This window comes from Lacerta agilis, chromosome 7, assembly GCF_009819535.1.
Source record: "Lacerta agilis isolate rLacAgi1 chromosome 7, rLacAgi1.pri, whole genome shotgun sequence".
In the NCBI taxonomy this organism is placed as follows: domain Eukaryota; kingdom Metazoa; phylum Chordata; class Lepidosauria; order Squamata; family Lacertidae; genus Lacerta; species Lacerta agilis.
In genome coordinates, this window is record NC_046318.1 from 81895070 (window position 1) to 81915985 (window position 20916).

The following is a 20916-nucleotide window of genomic DNA, read 5'->3' on the forward strand; positions in this document are numbered from 1 at the left end:
GGTTTCACATCACAATTTGCAGGTTTAATTACTGCCACAGCAGGGTGATGCAGGTGAAAGGGGGGAGAGTGGAACATTGTAGATCTGTTATACGAATTTAGTAGGAGGCTCCATAATGGAAAGCCAAGACAGAGGACCACACTTCTTCCTCATGCTGGATTATTAACATTTCCTTCTTCTGCAAACCATCCTTTCAGAATGTATTTATTTATTTGTAAAAATAAAAATATGTTCTCTCCTAGCTGGTCTTGCTCCAATTATGCTTTGTTTTGTTTTTGCTGCGCTGCCAATGTTGACGGTAATGACATAAGAGTATCAGGAACTATTCTCTCTCTTTCTCTCTTCATTTGACTTCCCATCGGACCCAATTTGCGCCACAGAAAACGTCTCTGGTAGTCTCCGGCCAATTTTCCTGCATCTTGATAACAGACCACAAGAAGAAATCTTTCATTTTATTTTACCCGAGCTTCCGTTTGGTAACTCAATAATCCAATCTCCTGCTGCACCATTTGGAGAATAAGAAAAAAAAAATGCCCTTATAAATTTGCAGTGGTGCTGCATTTGCAAAATACGACACTTTAATTGCTGTGTTGTATTTGGTACAACTTAGCCTCTATTAATAATAACAATAATAATAATTTATTATTTGTACCCTGCCCATCTGGCTGGGTTTCCCCAGCCACTCTCGGTGGCTTCTAACAGAGATTAAAATACATGAAAATATCACACATTAAAAAATTCCCTGAACAGGGCTGGTTTCAGATGTCTTCTGAATGTAAGGTAGTTGTTTATCTCTTTGACATGAGATGGGAGGGCATTCCACAGGGACCTCTCTCTGATTAGGAGGAGAGGTTAGGCCAAGCCAGAGCTTTCTAAACTTTTCATGTTGGTGACACACTTTTAAGAAATCCATCATGACGCATTGATTCAGCTTTTGCATGCACACGAAAGCTCATACCAAGAACAAACTTAGTTGGTCTCTAAGGTGCTACTGGAAGATTTTTTTGATTTTGTTTGTTTGTTTTATATTTTGTTTTAGCAAAACAGAGGTTAAACTAAGCCCTTTCCAGCCCCGGGAGGAGTGTGGGGAGCATTCGCATGACACACCTACACACTGCGGCCAACACACTAACATGTTGTGACACACAGTTTGGAAAGTTCTGGACTAAGCTGTTGTTGCTGCTGATCCTGGTGGTTTGGTGCCCTAAGGTGACATGAGGATGAAGCCGTAAAGATCTGAGGCAGGATCGTAGAACTTCAGATTGCACATGGAGAAACCACATTTGAGAGCCAGTCTGGTGTAGTGGTTAGAATGCCCAACTAGGACCTGAGAAACCAGGGTTCAAATCCCTACTTGGCCATGAAGCTCACTGGGTGACCTGCCTCCCAGTGTAGCCTACCTCACAGAGTAGTTGCAGGGATTAATTGAGGAAGGGAAGAACCATGTCTGCCACCTTGAGCAAATTGCAAGAAACGGTGAGATATAAATGCAATAAATAAATATATTTGTAATGTTTTCTTGCAGCCACCTTCCCAGGAGTTGATAGGATGAGCAGTGCAATACAACTGGACAGCATCAGCTTGGGCAAGGAAACTCTCCGCTGATATAAACTTGCTCAGCATGGAATAAGCTTGGCTTCATCCTCCCTCCCTGATCTTCATCTCTTCTTTTACATGCAGAGAACTGTTCTGCAGCATCGACCCTTCAGAAGCAGTGCCTCTTGCCTGTAGAAAGAAACAGGCCAGTTCATCCCACCTCCTCAGGTTTCTTACCATCCCATTCTGTTCTACATGTAGACTAACCCTGAGTATATTTGACATCTGACTCTGGTAGTCTTTTCAGCAAGAACAAAAGAGTGCCCGTATGCAGAGTGCCAGTGGAAACTGCACAGGGTCTCGAGATGTTCAACAGTGGTTATGAGACAGCAGTGGCATGAGGCAGATTCTTCTTTGGTGATCCTTCATAGCTGAGTAAGACTGTCTTCCATAGTCAAAACAAAATAAAAATAAATAAATAAAAATTCCTTCCAGTAGCACCTTAGAGAACAACTAAGTTTGTTCTTGGTATGAGCTTTCGTGTGCATATCTTCCATAAACATGGTTTTAACAGTGAGTCCATAAGTGACTGTGGAGGCCAATTCTGGATCCACATGTCCTTCCACGGTGGGGACATAGGTTTCTGGGTGGGAGTTGAACACAGTGAAGGTTTGCCAAATGTGCCTTCCTCTTAGCATGTTTCTCCCTTTCGTACTGAGTTTGTGCTTCTTCAAAGCCCATGACACCTTTGGTAAAGGCTGTTCTCCAATTGGCAAGTGTTTCCCAATTGTTGGTGTTTATACTACATTTTTTAAAAACTTTGCATTGAGACCGTCTTTAAACTTCTTTTGTTGATCACCAGCATTATGCTTTCCATTAAAGTTTGGAATACAGTAGTTATGAGACAGCAGCTCTGGTCATCAGGACGTCCTTGCCATCATAGATTGGCTCCACCCTGGTAATCATTGTGCGGGACACTAAATATGTTATTTCATAATGGTGGTTACCCGATCTCAGTCACTGTGCATGGTAGCAGATAAAGCCTACATGAGCCGCCAGCAGAGACTAATTACAGACTTCTATGCCCGGGTAGAAGCAAACCATTCACAATTTAATATTAACTCCATTATCGGCCGCCAAAATTTGACCACGGCCCAGGAAAGTTCCATCTATCCAGATGCCCTTGATTTGGGAAATGAAGCGATTCATCCAAGTGTTGAGATACAAGAATCCTGACATGAAAATATTCCCTGCAATTGGTTCCCAGACCCAGAGTTTATGAAAGGGACTCTGGAAAACCTGGTATCCGAGTCTTTAAATTCTAGCCCTACTAGGATGAACTACTGTGTTCTTTTAATGCTCCTCACCATCTTGATATTGTGTCTGCCGGTTATAACTACACAGTTTTGAGAGACATGTCCTATATCTGCACAGACTAGCCAGAACACCCTCAAAATTGAAATTAGATTTTCCACCCCAAAGAGGCATCCGTTCAGGAACTCTGAAGGTTCCCTGGAATAAGACGAAGGTGAGAAATAAGCTGAACACGCAAGGGCTATGAGTTGGGGGAGGATGCTCAAGACTGAGTCTTGGAACCAAAATATTTATACAGATGCATGGTCTGGAGCAGAATGATGTTCTGCATGATATTCTTCCATATTCGCATGGGGATCATGTTCTCTTCTGTTTAGTTTCCGTTCTTTAATTATATTGGTAGATTGGTATTGTTTTATAGCGTGTTACTTAGTTGGTGCTGTTAAATTAGGTTAGCTTAACAAAGGTTGTACAGATTGATTTTTTTTGTACGTATGAATATAATTGTTTCTAATATGTTCTGAATTGTTATATATTGCTCATTCGATATACTGCGGGCCGTTTGAGCACAATTTTGTAGAAATGTGGCAGGCGCGTAAACAGATGAAGATGATGGTGCTGATGACCTCAGTCCCTAAAATTCATGCTTTCCACACACACCCCATCACCATATTTTAATTATTTTTTTCCACATGTGTCACCTGATCTGAGCCACATGGACCTGGCTGCTTTTCCAGGGGTGGAATGGAGGATGGCATTCATTGTCTTGCTCTCTTCCCACTGATAAAGCCATTGTTCTTCTCTTTTTAAGACCTCCAAAAGCTGTCTGCTCACAGAAGACATTGTTACACGTGTCTGGAGTGGCTGCTTAAAGCATTATTGATTGATTTATCTTACACACACACACAACTTACAATGCAAAGCATGATCTAGTGCATGGATCTGGCCTGGATGTAATTGTGCCATAAAACGTCTACCAAACTGGCACAGCCTAGTAGCAGTTGAACCCTAAATATCCTTACTAGGGCTGAGAAGTTAATGTGTGACCGCCTTGGCATCTTAAGATATCATAGTGCAGAAGTGTGCACTTGTAAGCATTTCCTAATAAGTAAAACAGAAACTTCGAAAGGATTTGGGAAATGCCATGCAGTCCTAGCTGAGGCTGCCTATTAGAATTAAAAACAAACGGAAAACTAGGAGAGCTAAATATGAATGTCCCAATTTCCTGTTACTTCTGTCATTTTTCAGTGTTTGATGCTTCCATGTTCCGGTTCAAATGAACTGCTTGAAGTTTAAATCAATGGCCTGTATCCAACATTAAAAATATTCAGAGCAGATATCCATTAAAATTGATGGCTATGACATACAGGTCCATTCATTTCAATGGATCTACTAAAGGTAGAACTTAGTTGGCTATAACTCAACAGGCTTTCTCTCTTTCTCTTTAGATGCGATTAAATGTACAGGTTCTGTTGCTTAAGTCTCTACACTCCAAAGTGTTATTTTAATTTAATTACTTTTTTAACAGGAATGCTGTGTGACAGCCATCTGTCAGGAACACTTTGATGGTGTTTCCTGCTTGGCAGGGGGTTGGACTGGATGGCCCTTGTGGTCTCTTCCAACTCTAGGATTCTATGATTCAAATATTGTACGCAGATACTGAAATAAAACTGGGAAAGTGCTCATTATTAGGAAAGCATGACTTAAAACAAGGAAACCTGGGGGGGGGGGGACCGACCTGGGAAGCCTCCTTCCTTTAAAAAAAAGAGAAAAAAATATTTTTTCAAAAATATGGATGAGTCTGCAGTCTAGTGTACACTAACTTGTGAGTAAATACCAATCAACAGGACTTACTTCTGAGTAAGGCATACATAGGATTCAAAACAAAAAGCAATGGGATAGTAGTTCAAAGAGACCCTATTGGTCCTTCTTTGGGTACATTCATAGAAATAGAGATTCAGCATCTAGTTGTGCTGCCTCCTTCTTTCCTATGCATAATAAATTCACAGGATCTGAAATGCACTGGATCAATAAAGATCTCTTTTGACTACAACCCCTTTGCTTTTCCCTTCCAGCTTCTTTTCCCTTCCCTTGACAGCCATCTGTCAGGAATGCTTTGATGGTGTTTCCTGCTTGGCAGGGGGTTGGACTGGATGGCCCTTGTGGTCTCTTCCAACTCTATGATTCTATGATTCTTTACGGAGTTTCCATTTTTCCTGGATTTTGCAGCCATGGGGTTGTGCCGTCGCCCTCCACAACTTTGTCAGAAACCATTCCAAAGGCCACTTACCCTCGAAGAACCTCTGATGACCTCAGACAGCTGTCGGATGGCATTTGTGCATGTTGTGATGGTTTTGTTGGTCTCTTGTTGAGTCGTGTGCCTAGAAAGGAAGAAAGAAAGAAAGGAGGTCAATGACTTTGCAGCAATAATAATAATCAAAAGTTCTTTCGAAAGCCATCCCTGGAAACATAAGTGTCGACCTTTGTCAGTGCTCTACTTGCGCATCAATGTTGGGTGCACCAATTAATGCCAATTAATGCTCCTGAGCTGCAGAGCTTGACTTTGAAAAATGGGGGTCTCTCCCCCTGAACATTTTGTTAGTGAAACTAACAACTACAAACTATAATGAAAATTCATGCTTTGAAGGTAAACATTTGCACACATCTACAAATGCACACACTCTCTCTCACTGCCTCGTTTTTATTAAATTTTCTGTTTTACAATTTAAAATACTCATTTTAACATCCTTAAAATATCAATGACTTCCCTTCTTCTCTTTCCATGGTTCATTTTCCATATCATAGCATATTTTACAAAAACTAAACCATTCCGCATTCCCTTATTGTATCCATCAAAACTTATTTACACTGTTGAATTTATCTTAACACTGCCAACGTTTTCAGCTGCACACTATAATTTCCCATATATTCAATAAACATTTTCCAATCTTCTCTAAATGTATGTTCTTCTTGTTCTCTTATTGTATATGTTAAGTCTGCAAGCTGAGCATATTCTGTCAGCTTAAGTTGCTACTCTTCTTTGGTTGGGACCTCAGTAGTTTTCCATTTGGGGGCTAAAAAAAATATGGGCTGCAGTAGTATAGCATACATAAATAACCTTTTTTGACACCTGGGAGTTTCAGTCTGAATTATCAGACTGTTGTGGATAATGCATATGCCCTCTCGTATCTTAGACCAGAATGATGATTCCTGTAGTGCAGATTTAACCATAACAACAACCAGCTTGCAGCTGTTAAATTTCACAACTGGAGGGTGATGGGCAGGGAGGACTGGACTCAAAGGAAACACATGGAGCCAATCCCCTGCTCCTGATAATCCTTTAAACTGTGAAAAGAGATGTTCCTCTTACACCTTAAGAAAGCACAGGAAGTAAGCAGACCTTTCTCCTTAGAGGACACTTGATACGGAGCATAGTTACACAAAGTATACCCACCAGAGCCTTATGCCAGCCCTCTAGCTCCATCAATCCCTAACCATTGGTCATGCTGGTTGGCCCTGATGGGAGTTGGAGTACAACGATATCGGGAGCGCCTTAGGTTCCACAACCCCCGATTTAAGTTGCGAGGACTACCCTGCAGGTGGAATTGACCCCCAAGTTGAAATGCACTGAAAAACATAGTTGTGTTTCTTTCCAGTGTGCAGTGAGTTACTAAGCAGCCTCATCTGTGCAGCCACAGTGAATTATCAAGGAGCCTCACCTGTGCTGCCACACCCTGTCTCCCTAGAACAAGCCGAATAGTCCCTAGTCCTGCCAAGCCCTGCTGATCCCAGGGCCTGGCTCCAGCACACACTCCTGAAATTATCATCATCATCATCATCACCATCACCGTTGTGGGTCAGACAAGATGTTACAAGGAATTGCATTATTCATCATTATTATTATTTTCCATTAAAAATAACAAATAAGGCAGCAACCCTTGAATCTGATAAGAATAATGGTCACTTTTTCCCTCCCAGATCAAAAATTGCCCTCTCCTGCAAGCCAATTTTTCATCTGTGGTGGGAATCGTACAAAGTGCCCCTTGAGACCTCTGGTTTAGCCTGAACTAATGTGCATTCTATGGTTACATGACTGGCAGGTTCACCTCTGCGGAAAATCTATACAGTGTGTGCCACTTTACAAGAAAGGACTCCCGAGAGCTTCAAAGAAGCGAGCACAGGTGGAACAGCTGCCTGTGATTAAAAAAAAGAAACACACAGCAATTTTATGCACAGTACCCAGCAATCCTATAAACGAGGACTTAGTGTACCATGAAGATAACATCTCTTCAGCCACAGAGCAGTACTTCAGATACGTATTACTGATTTAAATATATATATTTATATATGTACTAGAGAGAAGAGGCTATTTTTGTCACTGCTTGTCAGCTGAAGAAGAGTCAGAGAAGAAAAAACACACAGTGGGGCAGGACTAAAGGATGCTCTTTAGATTTAAAGAACAACCAAAAATATTTGGCAGAATAGACATCATTTAGCTGCTAACTAAGATCATGGCCACTGGTCCCATCACCTCCTGGCAAATAGAAGGGGAAGAAATGGAGGCAGTGAGAGATTTCACTTTCTTGGGCTCCATGATCACTGCAGATGGTGACAGCAGTCCCGAAATCAGAAGACGCCTGCTTCTTGGGAGAAAAGCAATGACAAACCTAGACAGCATCTTAAAAAGCAAAGACATCACCTTGCCAACTAAGGTCCGTATAGTTAAAGCTATGGTTTCCCCAGTAGTAATGTACGGAAGTGAGAGCTGGACCATCAAGAAGGCCGATCGTCGAAGAATTGATGCTTTTGAATTATGGTGCTGGAGGAGACTCTTGAGAGTCCCATGGACTGCAAGAAGATCAAACCTATCCATTCTCAAATATATCAGCCCTGAGTGCTCACTAGAAGGACAGATCCTGAAGTTGAGGCTCCAGTACTTTGGCCACCTCATGAGAAGAGAAGACTCCCTAGAAAAGACCCTGATGTTGGGAAAGATGGAGGGCACAAGGAGAAGGGGACGACAGAGGATGAGATGGTTGGACAGTGTTCTCGAAGCTACTAACATGAGTTTGGCCAAACTACGAGAGGCAGTGAAGGATAGGCTCCATGGGGTCACGAAGAGTCGGACACGACTGATCAACAACAAGCTGCCACATGGTGTCTTTCTCATTCATCTTTTCAGTGTTTATAGCACTTACTGTTCTGAACATGAGTCCAACTGATCACATGCATACACACATGACCAGCCACCTGACACAACTCTCTAGGGATTATTATTATTATTATTATTATTATTATTATTATTATTATTATTGCCATCCTTCTACTTATTTGTTTCTCTGTTTTATATCCCACTTTGCCTTCACAGAGCTCAAGGTGGCATACATGTCCCCCCCACACATACACACACCTTCGTCATTGTGCAATCTTTTAGCCACTGGATGTTTGAAGGCAACAACGCATAATTATTTCAACTTGCTATGAGTTTCAGCCAACTCAGCTGCATTCCAAGTAAAGCCGTTGACATTAAATGGACCTGCCACTTCTGTGCATTTCAGTGGGTCTACTCTAAAAAGACTTTGCTCAACTGCCTGCTTTTTCTGTATGCATTTGTTGCTAATTCGCTTGTTTTAAATCCGATTTTTTTTTTGGCAAACTGCTTCTTATTAAAAGCGGCATATAAATGTTTTAAACGGGACATGGGATTGCGAACACCTTCCCTTCCTTGTTTCGCCAAGCTTGCAGTGGAATCTGCTAAAAAAAATTCCAGCTCTTCCCTCCGTCTGCATTTGTTACACAGTGTGTCTGTATAGATATATAGATTAAGGATCTCCCTCGCTGTACCGTAGGGTGACATTCCTCAGAATCCAATTCTTTCCGCCTGAGACGTCCCTTTAATTAACTTCTTACTGTCCTGTGGGGAGAAGGATACGGCGGAAAGCTAATAATAAAAAATAATACTGACATATCTTATTACTCTTCTGTATTAAAATAAAATAAAATGCTGTGGGAGGTGAAATTCCAAAGCTTTTATTTTTTAATGAAGATCTTAATGGCACCGAATGTAAATTAAACCTAATTACGACCTGATTTATGAATGAGTCTCCAAGAGTGAAGCCTCGCAAAGTTAATTATGCTGACAGTGCAGCAAAGGGAAGAGACATTGAGGTTGGAGATGGCTGAGAATGGCCATCGGGCGGAGTAAAGCAGGAGTGGGGAACCTGTGGCCGTGCAGACGTTGTTGAGCAACAACTCTTGTCATTCCAAGATAGCATGGTCAAGGATAAGCTGTAGTTAGGCAACATCCAGACAGCCAGAGTTTCCCCATGGAAGAGAGCATAGCTTGCCTTCAGAAGGTCCCATATTCATTCCCCAGAATCTTCTGGTAGGGCTCGAGAGGCCCCTGCCCAAACCCCTGGAGAACCACTGCCAGTCTCTCAAAAATAGCAAGCCAGGCAGGCAGATGATAGCTAGAAGCTGTCAGCGTTTGACAGCGGCCACATCTTGGGAACAGCTCCAACTGGCTGACTAAAACAGGTGAGGATAGTCAATGGGTCACAAACCCATGATTAATAATAATAATAATAATAATAATAATAATAATAATAAAATTTAATTTAATTTAATTTGTACCCTGCCCTCCCCAGCCGGAGCCAGTATAACACAGTATACATAAAAACTGGCATCAATTAATTAAAATACATCTTAAAATTAATTCAGACAAATTAAAATCTGGACAAATGTCAGTTATCAGGTTAAGACTGAGAGCTTTTAATACCTGCCAGGACCAACTGTTTTCACTGATCATATAAGGACCTGTGAAGAGGCCGGGACGCCTGCTTCATGCTTGTTCTTATACAAAGGAAAAGAGGTCAAACGGCCCCCTGGGCAAAGGTCTGATGGAACAGCTCCGTCTTGCAGGCCCTGCAGAAAGATGTCAAATCCTGCAGGGCCCTAGTCTCTTGTGGGAGAGCATTCCTCCAGGCCAGGGCCACGGCTGAAAAGGCCCTGGCTTTGGCCAAGGCCAGTCTAATTTCCCTGGGGTCCGGGATCTTCAGAGCATTGTTGTTTGCAGACCATAAGGTCCTCCGTGGGGCATACCAGAGGAGGCGGTCTGTAGGTACGAGGGTCCTAGGCAGTATAGGGCTCTGAAGGTTAAAACTAGCAGCTTAAACCTGATCCTGTACTCCACCGGGAGCCAGTGCAGCTGAGTAAGAGACTTCTCCTGCATGTGAAGACAGGTTCCCACAGATTGAACAGAGAAGACCAGGGAATTCCTTCAGCCAGAATGCACAGGAACTCAGTTCCAGCATATCTCAGGTGGGTGCCATTGCCATTATAAGAGAACAAGGAAAGTGTTCATAGTGAGTTCCGGCAACTCTTATTTCCTAGAAAAACAGCACTGGACGAGACCAATAGTGGATCCAACACTCGAGAAGGTGGTTTCTGCACGTGCTGCAGAGGAAAATGAGGGGCAGATGGGGATCGTCAAAGTGGGAAGGTGGTCCATCCAGCAGAAGGAAGACTCTGACCTTAAACCATGCAGGATATCTTGTGGGACAAAAAAGGGCTAAGGAGTAAAGCCTACACAAATCCGGAGTGGGGTCCCTAAGATGGTTGAATGACGTCATGTACGCCTCCTTCTGGCAACTCCTGCAGCCAAGCTGGAGCTAAATGTCTTGCTCTGCTTTCCTTTGGACCACATCAGCGAGGCCGAGAGGGGGCAGGTCTTGTCATTTGGGCAACCCAGGACCTCCATACACACTGCTCAGGCTTGCAACCTAGGGAGGTAATTTTGAGGCTCCTAACACATTGGCTGGACTTCACCCCCAGATGTGCACTCCATTCTCGAGAGACAGGTGGATGCCAACAACAACAGTTGGGAAGATAGTCTGAGTCAGCATAAGATCCTCCATGTAGAATTTGTTGTTGTTGTTGTTTAGTTGTTGAGTCGTGTCCGACTCTTCATCATCCCATGGACCAGAGCACACCAGGCACTCCTGTCTTCCACTGCCTCCCACAGTTTGGCCAAACTCATGCCAGTCGCTTCCAGAACACTGTCCAACCATCTCATCCGCTGTCGTCCCCTTCTCCTTGTGCCCTCCATCTTTCCCAACATCAGGGTCTTTTCTAGGGAGTCTTCTCTTCTCATGAGGTAGCCAAAGTACTGGAGCCTCAGCTTCAGGATCTGTCCTTCCAGTGAGCACTCAGGGCTGATTTCCTTCAGAATGAATAGGTTTGATCTTCTTGCAGTCTATGGGACTCTCATGAGTCTCCTCCAGCACCATAATTCAAAAGCATCAATTCTTTGGAGATCAGCCTTCTTTATGTAGAATAGCCTCACCCAAATCCTCCATATTCTCTTGCTCCCATCGTCCCTGATCACTGACCATGCTGCCTATGGCTGATGGGAGCTGGAATTCTAAGGTATATGGGGGGTATGTGTTGGCTATCCCATCATAGACTCTACATCAGCCATGAGGAACCTGTGCATATGCAAAATGGGTGCACAAAATGTGTACAAGGAGCAAAATTTACACAACACCAAAGGACAGAGTGGGATGGAGCAGACCTACAATTGCCAGAGAGTCCAACATGGGATGTAATTTTCTGCTCAGTCCATCCCTATGAAGTGTATGCCTCATATTTAATTTGAATTTGTATCTTCCTTCATCTCACTCTTCCTCCCTTCCCCCAAACTGATCTTCTGTTTCTACGGTCTTTAGTTGACATAGATAGAAGATATTTTAGGAACTCAATTATTGTTTGCGTATTTGAGAATTCGCCCCTTTTTTGTCTCTTTAGTTTTGAACCAATTTCATTTTAATTGGTATCCTTTTTATAGTTTTTAATACTGTAGATCTTGAAAAAGCAGTTCGATAAAATTCATATTAAGAGAGAGAGAGAGAGAGCTAGAGATTGCTTTGAGGGGGGGAAGAACTGCCAAATATCAAATAAAATGGAATTATTTCAGAAAGCAGCTATTAGATTAGAATGTAGCTGAAATGGATAACACCACATTCCTAGGCATGCTTACCCAGACACATGTTCAATGGAGTTTGATCAGAATCACTACTAGAAATGGTGGGGGAATTCAATTCAGTTCACATTGAAGTGCAAACCAACAGAATTTGCACTTTCTGAACAATGTGAGAAACTAAATGCAGCCATCCTTGAAAACTCACCCCACCTACGTAGCTTTGGGAAGGCAGTGTAAGGGCTCTGGCAGCTTCCCAGAGCCCTCGCACTGCCTTCCCCAAACCAAGTAAGCATGGTGATGCCTTCCTCATCAGTCTCTGGGAAGGTGTAAGGGCTCTGGGAGTGTTCCAGAGGCTGGTAAGGAAGGCACTTCTTCGCTTTGCAAGGTCTGAGAACGTCCCAGGTATGGGATGTAAACACAGTAGTCAAAACGTACCATTCCTAGAGTGGACATGAAGGGTATATCAGTCCTCCAGACAAAGCTTCCTGTTTACCTGGACTGAGATAACTTCCAGTGTAACTAGAGGTGGGTGTGGTCTCACCTGTATACAAAACTCTTGAGACCACACACCATCTCTCTCTTTTGGATTCGTCTCCTCAAGAAGCAATACCTTAGGACAGGATGCACTCTTGGCTCCCAGCCAAGAGGCCTAGTGAAGCCTTCTCTCTAATAGAGATAGGTTCCCACTTGTAAATACATTTATCTAAGCTAACCTGCCTTCTGAGACTGTACTGTAACTCAGGATGAAAGCTGTGAGTAAACTCTTATCTTATACTTTTAAAGAGCACTGTGTTGTGTCTTTTCTTTTAAGAGGGAAGAAGGGGAATATACCAGGAATATATATGCTATTCTGAGGCTTTAGCAAGCCTGTGCAACCATTTTCTGCTGTGTTTTAGAAAGGGAATGCAACTCTGCTAAGTTTGGAGCTTGTTAACACAAGCTGGGATAGGATATCTTAATCAATATATCCTCATCCACATTCCTAAGCATTCCCACACCAGGAGGGTCCCAGGAGAGGACCTTCCCAGATCTCAGTGAGCAGTCCTCCGCTTTGTGGTGGTGGTGGTGGGGAGAGCATTTCCAGGGATTCCAAAACATGTGTGATTCTGCCTTTGCACGTGGACCCCCAGAACCGAACCCTCATGTAAGTGGCGGGCCCACTGCAATTAATTTCAGAGTTTTTATATCTTGCCCTTCCTCCAAATCAGAGCGCAGGGCACCTGACAAAAAAAAAAAAACAAACCCAACAACACCAATTACAAAGAATAAAATCATACATCCATCAAAAAACAAACAAACACCAAGTTGACACAAAGTTAAACTCCAACCAGCCCCAACATCATCAGGAACAATGGTCCCTCTGGTTCAGTCTTGCTGTTCTCCCGTACCCTCCAACATTTGCCCGATGAAAATAGAGATGTCCCCTCCCACATTTCTCCAATGAAAACAGGGGCATCCTATTCCATACTCTCCAATGTTTCTCCGATGGAAATAGGGATGTCCTAAGGAAAAGTGGGATATTCCAGGATCAAATCAGAAACTCGGACAGCTTCTGTAAATCCAGGACTGTTAAAAGCAGGGGGGCAGAATATACTGGAGGCCAGTTAAGTCAGACAATGTGTGCCAAAACATATCTGCTCCACATACATTCCTTGGCATAACGGCCTTTGGGAAAGCAGACTCAGCGTAACTTGTTTACCAAAAAGGGGAGAAAATGAATAAGAAAGCTTCAAGTTTTACACTTGCTTGAGAAATTATCAGGTTAAGAGGGAAGTCTAGGCCTAAAGAGGTAAGATTAAAGTGGGTTTGCAAATAGTTCTTGAAATACAACCCTATTATCATTCCTCTTTGGTTTTAATGTATCTGTGAAACCTTTGCTTTGTTTGTTTAGGTTGCCTTGGGCAAGATAAAACAACTAACAATTTTTTAAAATAGTAATGGCAAACCAACTGAAGCAAAATACTGGAGAAATAAAATATTTAAGTCATTGATAGGCCAAAGTGCCAGGGATATATCTGTTTTTTTGTTACCTTTATTGCACATTGACCTGGCCACATTTTTTAATGGAAAGTTGACCATAAATAACTGGAAAGAGAAGTGGCTGAATTGCAACTAATCACCAAACTTAAAACCATGGAGAAACCTGGTCTGAACAAAGACATTGGATTCTTATCTCATTATACATAACAAAGCTATATTTAGCCATCTCACCCCTTGCCTTTCCCTGCAAGACTAATTGCAGCCGTTAAGAGTCGTCAACAGGTTTTCCACACCTATCAGCCGATCACCCATTCCCACCACCCTTCTGAATAATACCCCTCCCCACTCCCTCACTATATTTAAGGATCTGGTGACTTCTGTTTCAGTGTATCTGAAGAAGTGTGCATGCGCACGAAAGCTCATACCAAGAACAAACTCAGTTGGTCTCTAAGGTGCTACTGGAAAGAATTTTCTATTTTGTTTCGACTATGGCAGACCAACACGGCTACCCACCTGTAACCATAAATAACTGATCCATCCAGTGGTTTGTTTTTTTGTTTGTTTTGTTTTTGTTTTTAGAAAAAGAGGTGCTGGAACTTACCACGAACACCTCCTTTGTTCTCTTATAATGGCAATGGTGCCCACCTGATCGGCAACGGAACTGAGTTCTGGTGAGTTCCAGCTGAAAAAAAGCCCTGAACCCATCAATTCATCAATCAATGACTTTCTAAATCATGGCAACATTGTTTCCTGCTTGAAACATCAACAGACATAGAGCTTATTTTGTCGAGAAGTGTATGCAGACTCTGCACATCACTACCACCAGAAACAAACAAAAGAAAGCCTTTTCAGAAGGCATTCCTCTGCTTGAACTCTGATAAAGACCCACAGATTCCATTTGAATAAGTGAGATTAATAGATTAGTCTATCAAAGAGTGGTTTTCTTGGCCCTTGCAGAGAACAAACAACTATTAGCAGGGGGAGCTGCGTTTTACAGCCACCTCAAATTGTCCTCTAGATTTCTCCTTCTGTTTATATATGAAAAGACAGATTAAAGTATCCTTCATTTTACAGCCGAGGGACATTTATTGCCAAAATAAACACAGTGGAAACACAAGCGAGAGAACCCACCTGCCGTACAGTCTTGGGAATAGAAAGCAAACTACATCCCCGTGTCTCAAATTACACCCAGAATGATGCTTAAAACATGTTGTTGGTTTTAAGCGAAGGGGATAATTTCCCACCGTGCGGCATTGAGACAATAAACTAAAATAAAATACAGGGTGGGAAATTGATCCTGAGCTTGCTTGCCTTCCCCTTGGTGCTTTGATCCTTCAATTTCACAGGAATGGAAGGGGAAAGTCCACTTTGTCCACAGGGGTCTACTGCTGTGTTGGGCAACCAAGTTTTCAAAGGGGCCACACTGAATATACAGCAAGGAATAAGGGCTAATGGCATTGGCTTCCTAAGCAAGGGAGGATTTGATGGGTTTCCCCCGTTTACTGGACTCCAACTCCCACCATCCCATCATCTCAGTTGGGTCTCATGGGAGCTGGAGTCCAAAATTGACCAAAGATCTAAAGGTTCAACATCCTTCCTTAAGCACACATTTCATTTGCCTGAGGTCTCATCCAGGCCAGGTTTCCTTTTTTGCTGCATTTCTATGTATGGCCTTTAAAGCTCTGTGTCCAAGAATAGTTTATTTTTTGGTTGGTTTTTTTGTCCTGGCACATTCCCCAGGAAAAACCGTGTTTTGCTGCTGGATCAAACCAAATGCCAATGGGGTTTTGGGCAGACTGCCATTTGCTCCGATTCAGTGGTAAAACACAGGTATTCCCAGGGAAAGTGCTGGAACAAAACAGAAGGAAAACCTCTCAGGCCAATGTTTTAAAGCAGTGTTTCCCAAGCTTTGGTCACCAGGAGTTTTTAGACCTCTCATCATTCCTAGCTAGCAAGACCAATGGTCGGGTAAGATGAGAACTGAAGTCTTAATAAAGCAGATAGAGTCCCAAGCTTGGGAAACATGGCTTTCAAGCATGAATGTGTTCCTTGAAAGCACGGTGCAAAAGGATGTCTGTATGAATTCTGTGTTTCAGCCTCGTTTCTCATTCATGTCTGGCGATGAGTGCCATTTTTAATCCTAATAGTGATAACGGAAGGGCGTGGAGCTTGGACAAGGCAGCAACACTGGATCTTGACTTTGCAGGGTCCTCAAAGTGGGGTGCCTTGTAAAGGTAAAGGTACCCCTGACTGTTAGGTCCAGTTAAGGACGACTCTGGGGTTGCACGCTCCTCTTGCTCTATAGGCCGAGGGAGCCGGCGTTTGTCTGCACACAGCTTCCGGGTCATGTGGCCAGCATGACTAAGCCGCTTCTGGCGAACCAGAGGAGCGCATGGAAACACAGTTTACCTTCCCGCCGGAGTGGTACCTATTTATCTACTTGCAATGTGTGCTTTCGAACTGCTAGGTTGGCAGAAGCTGGGACCGAGCAACAGGAGCTCACCCCGTTGCGGGGATTCAAACTGGCGACCTTCTGATCAGCAAGCCCTAGGCTCAGTGGTTTAGACCACAGCGCCACCCGCATCCCTGGGGTGCCTTGTAGGGTGACAGATTTATCGCCCACCCTTCCCCAAAAAGTCCCAGGGCAAGGTAGAGACAGAGCAGGCATGGCAATCTCAAAACAGCCTGAAACTTCTATCGAAATCACTCTTTAAAACCCTTAAATTACGGCAAACACCAGAAACAGCTGCAGGAGGATGTGTGTGTCCCTCATCCTCTCAACGATAACTTCCTTTATTAGTCTGGCAGCTTTGTGTGTAGCAGAACGTGCATAAAAACTTTGCACGGAGTCACTTCCGGTTTGGTGCCGAGTCAATGGCGGACGGGAGTCCGACGGCTCCGTCCTCCGTTAGGCGATAGGGATCTCCGTGCCTGCGCCACGGGTCCCTTAAAGCCACGGGAAGAGCGTCCCGTGGACCGACGGCTTCGTGGGTCCCAGACGTGCTGTCTCCGCTCCTGATTGACCCTCGTAAGGGGGAAAATCAGGCGAGCGGAGCCCCAGCACGGGACTGAAGAAGCGACTGCCTGCGGAGGATCAAAGCAGCGATCCCGCCAGACCTGAGCACCCGGCACTTCCTACATAGAAACCTCCAAAGAAACTCTGTAAGTTAAAATATTGGATTATTTTACAAGTTTAAAGAGCACTGCTTGCAGAGGAAACTTCAAAAGGAAGCCTGTTCCCTTTGAACTGCTTGCGCGAGCATGGTAGCGCTAAAAGATTAAAGCCGCGAGTAATGGAAAAGTTTTGCGAACTCTGCCAAACTTTTTAAAAGTTGAATAAAAGTTGTTTTATGGATGATTTGAGACTCAGGAATAGTGGATATGGCAAAAGAAGACGCCGCTCGCCCTCAGGACTAGGATTCCGGGTCAGTAGCGGGCTGCAAAATATTGTTGCCATTTCTTCTTCCTGGATACTGTTTCAGTGACTGTTTACCAGTGGAGACTCTTTGACTTTTGCAGCCAGATACAAGTTATTTTAAGGACCTGGTGGTAATACTGCAAGTGTGAAACAGTTACTGACTTGGGCTACTTAAAATAGACTCTTCTTGGCTTTGAGGATTGTATAATTTTGGGAAAATTTGAACTCTTTGCCTAAAAATTGGATTACTGGACTGGTGTGGGCTCCTGGCTCAGCAGCCTCTTTGTTCTCAGAAGCTAGCTGCAGGCCACCTGGTGTTTACTTTTGGGACTGTTGGTCTTCTGCTGTGAATGTCTGATACGGTTACCACAGCAACTGGAGTGACCTTGAGATTACAGCTACAGAGCCCACAGGGAATGGAACTTAGATCTAAAGGAACTGGCTCTGAAAAAAGAAAAGGCTCTGTTTCCTTAACTCTGCAGGAGCAAATGGAGAAATTGGTTGTAAGCGTGGCAGAAATTGCAGCAGGTTTGAACAGTGTCACCGAAAGGTTGAAGCAAACACAAGAATCAGTGAACACTATTGGTGCATCAGTGAATACAACAGTTAACTCTGCAATAGAAAAACTCCAAGCTGATATAAAAGCCGATATTAAAAATTCTACTGAGACTTTGGAAAAATCAATTGGGCAAATTGAGGAGAACGTAAGAAAGAACAGAGAAGAAATTAATAAAATAGGGCTTGAGGTGACCACTCTAAAAAAAGACTCAGAGGAAATTAAAGTGGTCAGAGAAAAAATAAAAAAGGTGGAGGAAAAATTGGACAATATAGACTTGGAGCAGATAGAGAATATTGGAACACGACAGAGAACTGTTGAAGAATCTCTTGCTTTTCTGCAATTACATCAGAGAGAAGGAAACATAAGAATAAGGGGTCTTCCAGAATTGGAAGGGGAAGACTTAAAAGCCTATATTGTGCAACAATTCTCAACATATTGGGAACTAGAAGAGGTAAACGTCTCAGCACGCATAGTGAAGGCCTTCAGATTTGGACCTAGAGGTTCCAGAGGAAAGAAAAGCACTAAAACAGTCAGTGACTGTTTGTTGGTGCTACACGATAGACACGACAGAGACTTTTTTCTGGACTTACACTACAGAAACAACCTGGTGGTACAGCAGAATAAAGTAATTTTTTATAAGGATATCCCCAAATTTTTTTTGGATAAAAGAGCTCCTTATAACGACTTGGTGACTGAGTTAAGAAGAAGAAAGATCTCCTTCAGTTGGGAGTTTCCAGAAGGCCTGGCATTTACGTTTGAAGGGAAAAAGATAAGAATAAGGTCCTTGGCGGAAAAGCAAAAGTTCTTGGACAAGCATCTGGAATATTTTAAAGGGACTCCATTGGATCCAGCACAGTTCTACAAGTTTCCAGAAGTATTCCCACCACCGTCGGGACTACCAGGACCAAGCCAGGATCCACCACCGTCGGGACTACCAGGACCAAGCCAGGATCCAGAACAAGATAAGAAAGGACAGGCAACTGGAGGAGAAGAATAAACAAAGAAATGGCGCTCAAGCTAATGACTTGGAATGTTCGGGGATTGAATCAGAGACCAAAGAGACGCAGAGTGTTTTATACTATTGAAAAGAAGAATTTGGACATAATATGTTTACAGGAAACCCACATAGCCCGCCGTCATAGAAGATTATTACAGAATAAAAAACTAGGCCAAGAGTTCTTATCATCGGACAAGGTCAAGAAGAGAGGAGTAGTGATTTATGCAAAGGAGAAATATAGCCCAAGACAGCTATTTAAAGATGAAGAAGGGAGATACATCGCAATTGAAATTAACGTACAAGGCGAAAAATTTTTGATTCTGGGACTTTATGCACCAAATGATGGAAAGTCGATTTTCTACAAAAAAGTACATGACCTGCTGCTGGATTATTTGGATTACAAGGTAGTTTGCCTTGGAGATTTTAATGGGGCAGTTTCCACATTAATGGACAGATCTCAAAGAACTAAATTAACCAATGACGGGAAACTCCCAAAGACTTTTTTTGAAATGGTAGACAATTTGAATTTGGTGGATGCCTGGAGATTAAAAAACCCAAGAGAAACAGAGGCAACGTATTTTAGTGAATCTCAGAAGTCATGGTCGAGGATAGACTATATCTGGATATCGAATGAATTGGCTCCAAAAATACAAAAGGCAGAAATTGGTCCCAAAACACTTTCAGACCACAATCCGGTACAGCTAAACCTAAAAATGATTTCCAAGGATTCTTTTAGATGGAGAATGGATGACACATTGATGAGGGATACCAAGCTAGTGGAAAGAGCAGCGAAGAAGATGAAAGAATATTTTCAAATCAACTGGAGTTCAGAAGTGGAGAAAAGGATTGCCTGGGATGCAAGTAAAGCGGTAATGAGAGGATTCCTCATAAGTGAAAAAGCAAAAAAGAAGAAACAACAAAACGCAGAAATGGAGAGATTGTTGAAATTAATCAAAGAAAAGGAAAAAGAATTAAGAGGACATCCTAGATGTACCAAAATTCAAAAAGAAATTAAATACTTGCAATCCCAATATGCGAATATTATGAATCAGGACATTGAATGGAAAGTGAAAATGATGAAACAAAGAACATTCGAATCAGCTAATAAATGTGGAAAACTACTGGCTTGGCAACTAAAGAAAAGACAAAAGGCAAATGTCATCAGCAATTTGGTAGTAAATGGAAAAAACGTAGAGAAACCGGAGGAAATCAGATGGTGTTTTCAGAGATTTTACAAGCAACTGTACAAGGAGGAGAAGATAGATGAAGCAGAGATAGACCGATTTCTGGAAAAGAATGGATTGCAAAAAGTCCCAGAGGAAAAACTAACAACCCTCAACCACCCAATATCGACACAAGAGATAGAAGATGCAATAAACAATATGCAAATGGGGAAGGCTCCAGGACCGGATGGATTAACAGCAAAATATTATAAGACATTGAAAGACTGGCTATCGCAGCTGTTAAGAGAAATTTGCAATAAAATACTAGAAGGAGATAGGGCACCAGAGACGTGGAAAGAAGCCTTTATCACACTGATTCCAAAACCAGACACAGATAAGACTCTAATGAAAAATTACCGTCCAATATCCCTTTTGAATGTGGATTATAAAATTTTCGCAAATGTTTTGGCTACAAGGCTGAAAAGAGTGCTGAAAGACTATATACATAGAGACCAAGCAGGTTTCTTGCCAGGAAGACAAATAAGTAATAATACGAGAATCATTGTGGACATTCTAGAAAAACTGGAGAGAGACATAAACACAGGTGCGGCACTATTGTTTGTTGATGCAGAGAAAGCATTTGATAAAGTATCTTGGACATTCATGAAAAAGAATTTGGAAAAGATGGGAGTTGGAGAAAAATTCATAAATGGCATTAAGGCCATTTACACAGAACAAAGAGCAAAAATAATAGTAAACAGTGTGATATCGGAGGAGATTGAAGTTGAGAAAGGAACAAGACAAGGGTGCCCTATCTCCCCTTTACTTTTTATTACGGTCCTGGAAGTCCTCCTAAATATGATCCGAAAAGACAAACAGACAAAAGGAATTAGAGTGGGAGAGAAAGAATACAAATTACGCGCCTTCGCAGACGATTTGATGCTATCCCTGCAGGAACCGGAAAGCAGT

General features: G+C 42.6%; 1 protein-coding gene across 2 annotated transcripts in view; it reads right to left on the reverse strand.

Annotated features, from left to right (window-relative positions):
- The window catches only part of TSNARE1 (t-SNARE domain containing 1), a 276668-nt gene that overhangs the window by 185620 nt on the left and 70132 nt on the right, over positions 1-20916 (reverse strand). For both annotated transcript variants that reach the window (XM_033155931.1, XM_033155930.1), the window contains exon 4: positions 5141-5231. In XM_033155931.1, the coding sequence (XP_033011822.1) occupies positions 5141-5231 (91 nt within the window). The remainder of the gene's footprint in view (positions 1-5140; positions 5232-20916) is intronic.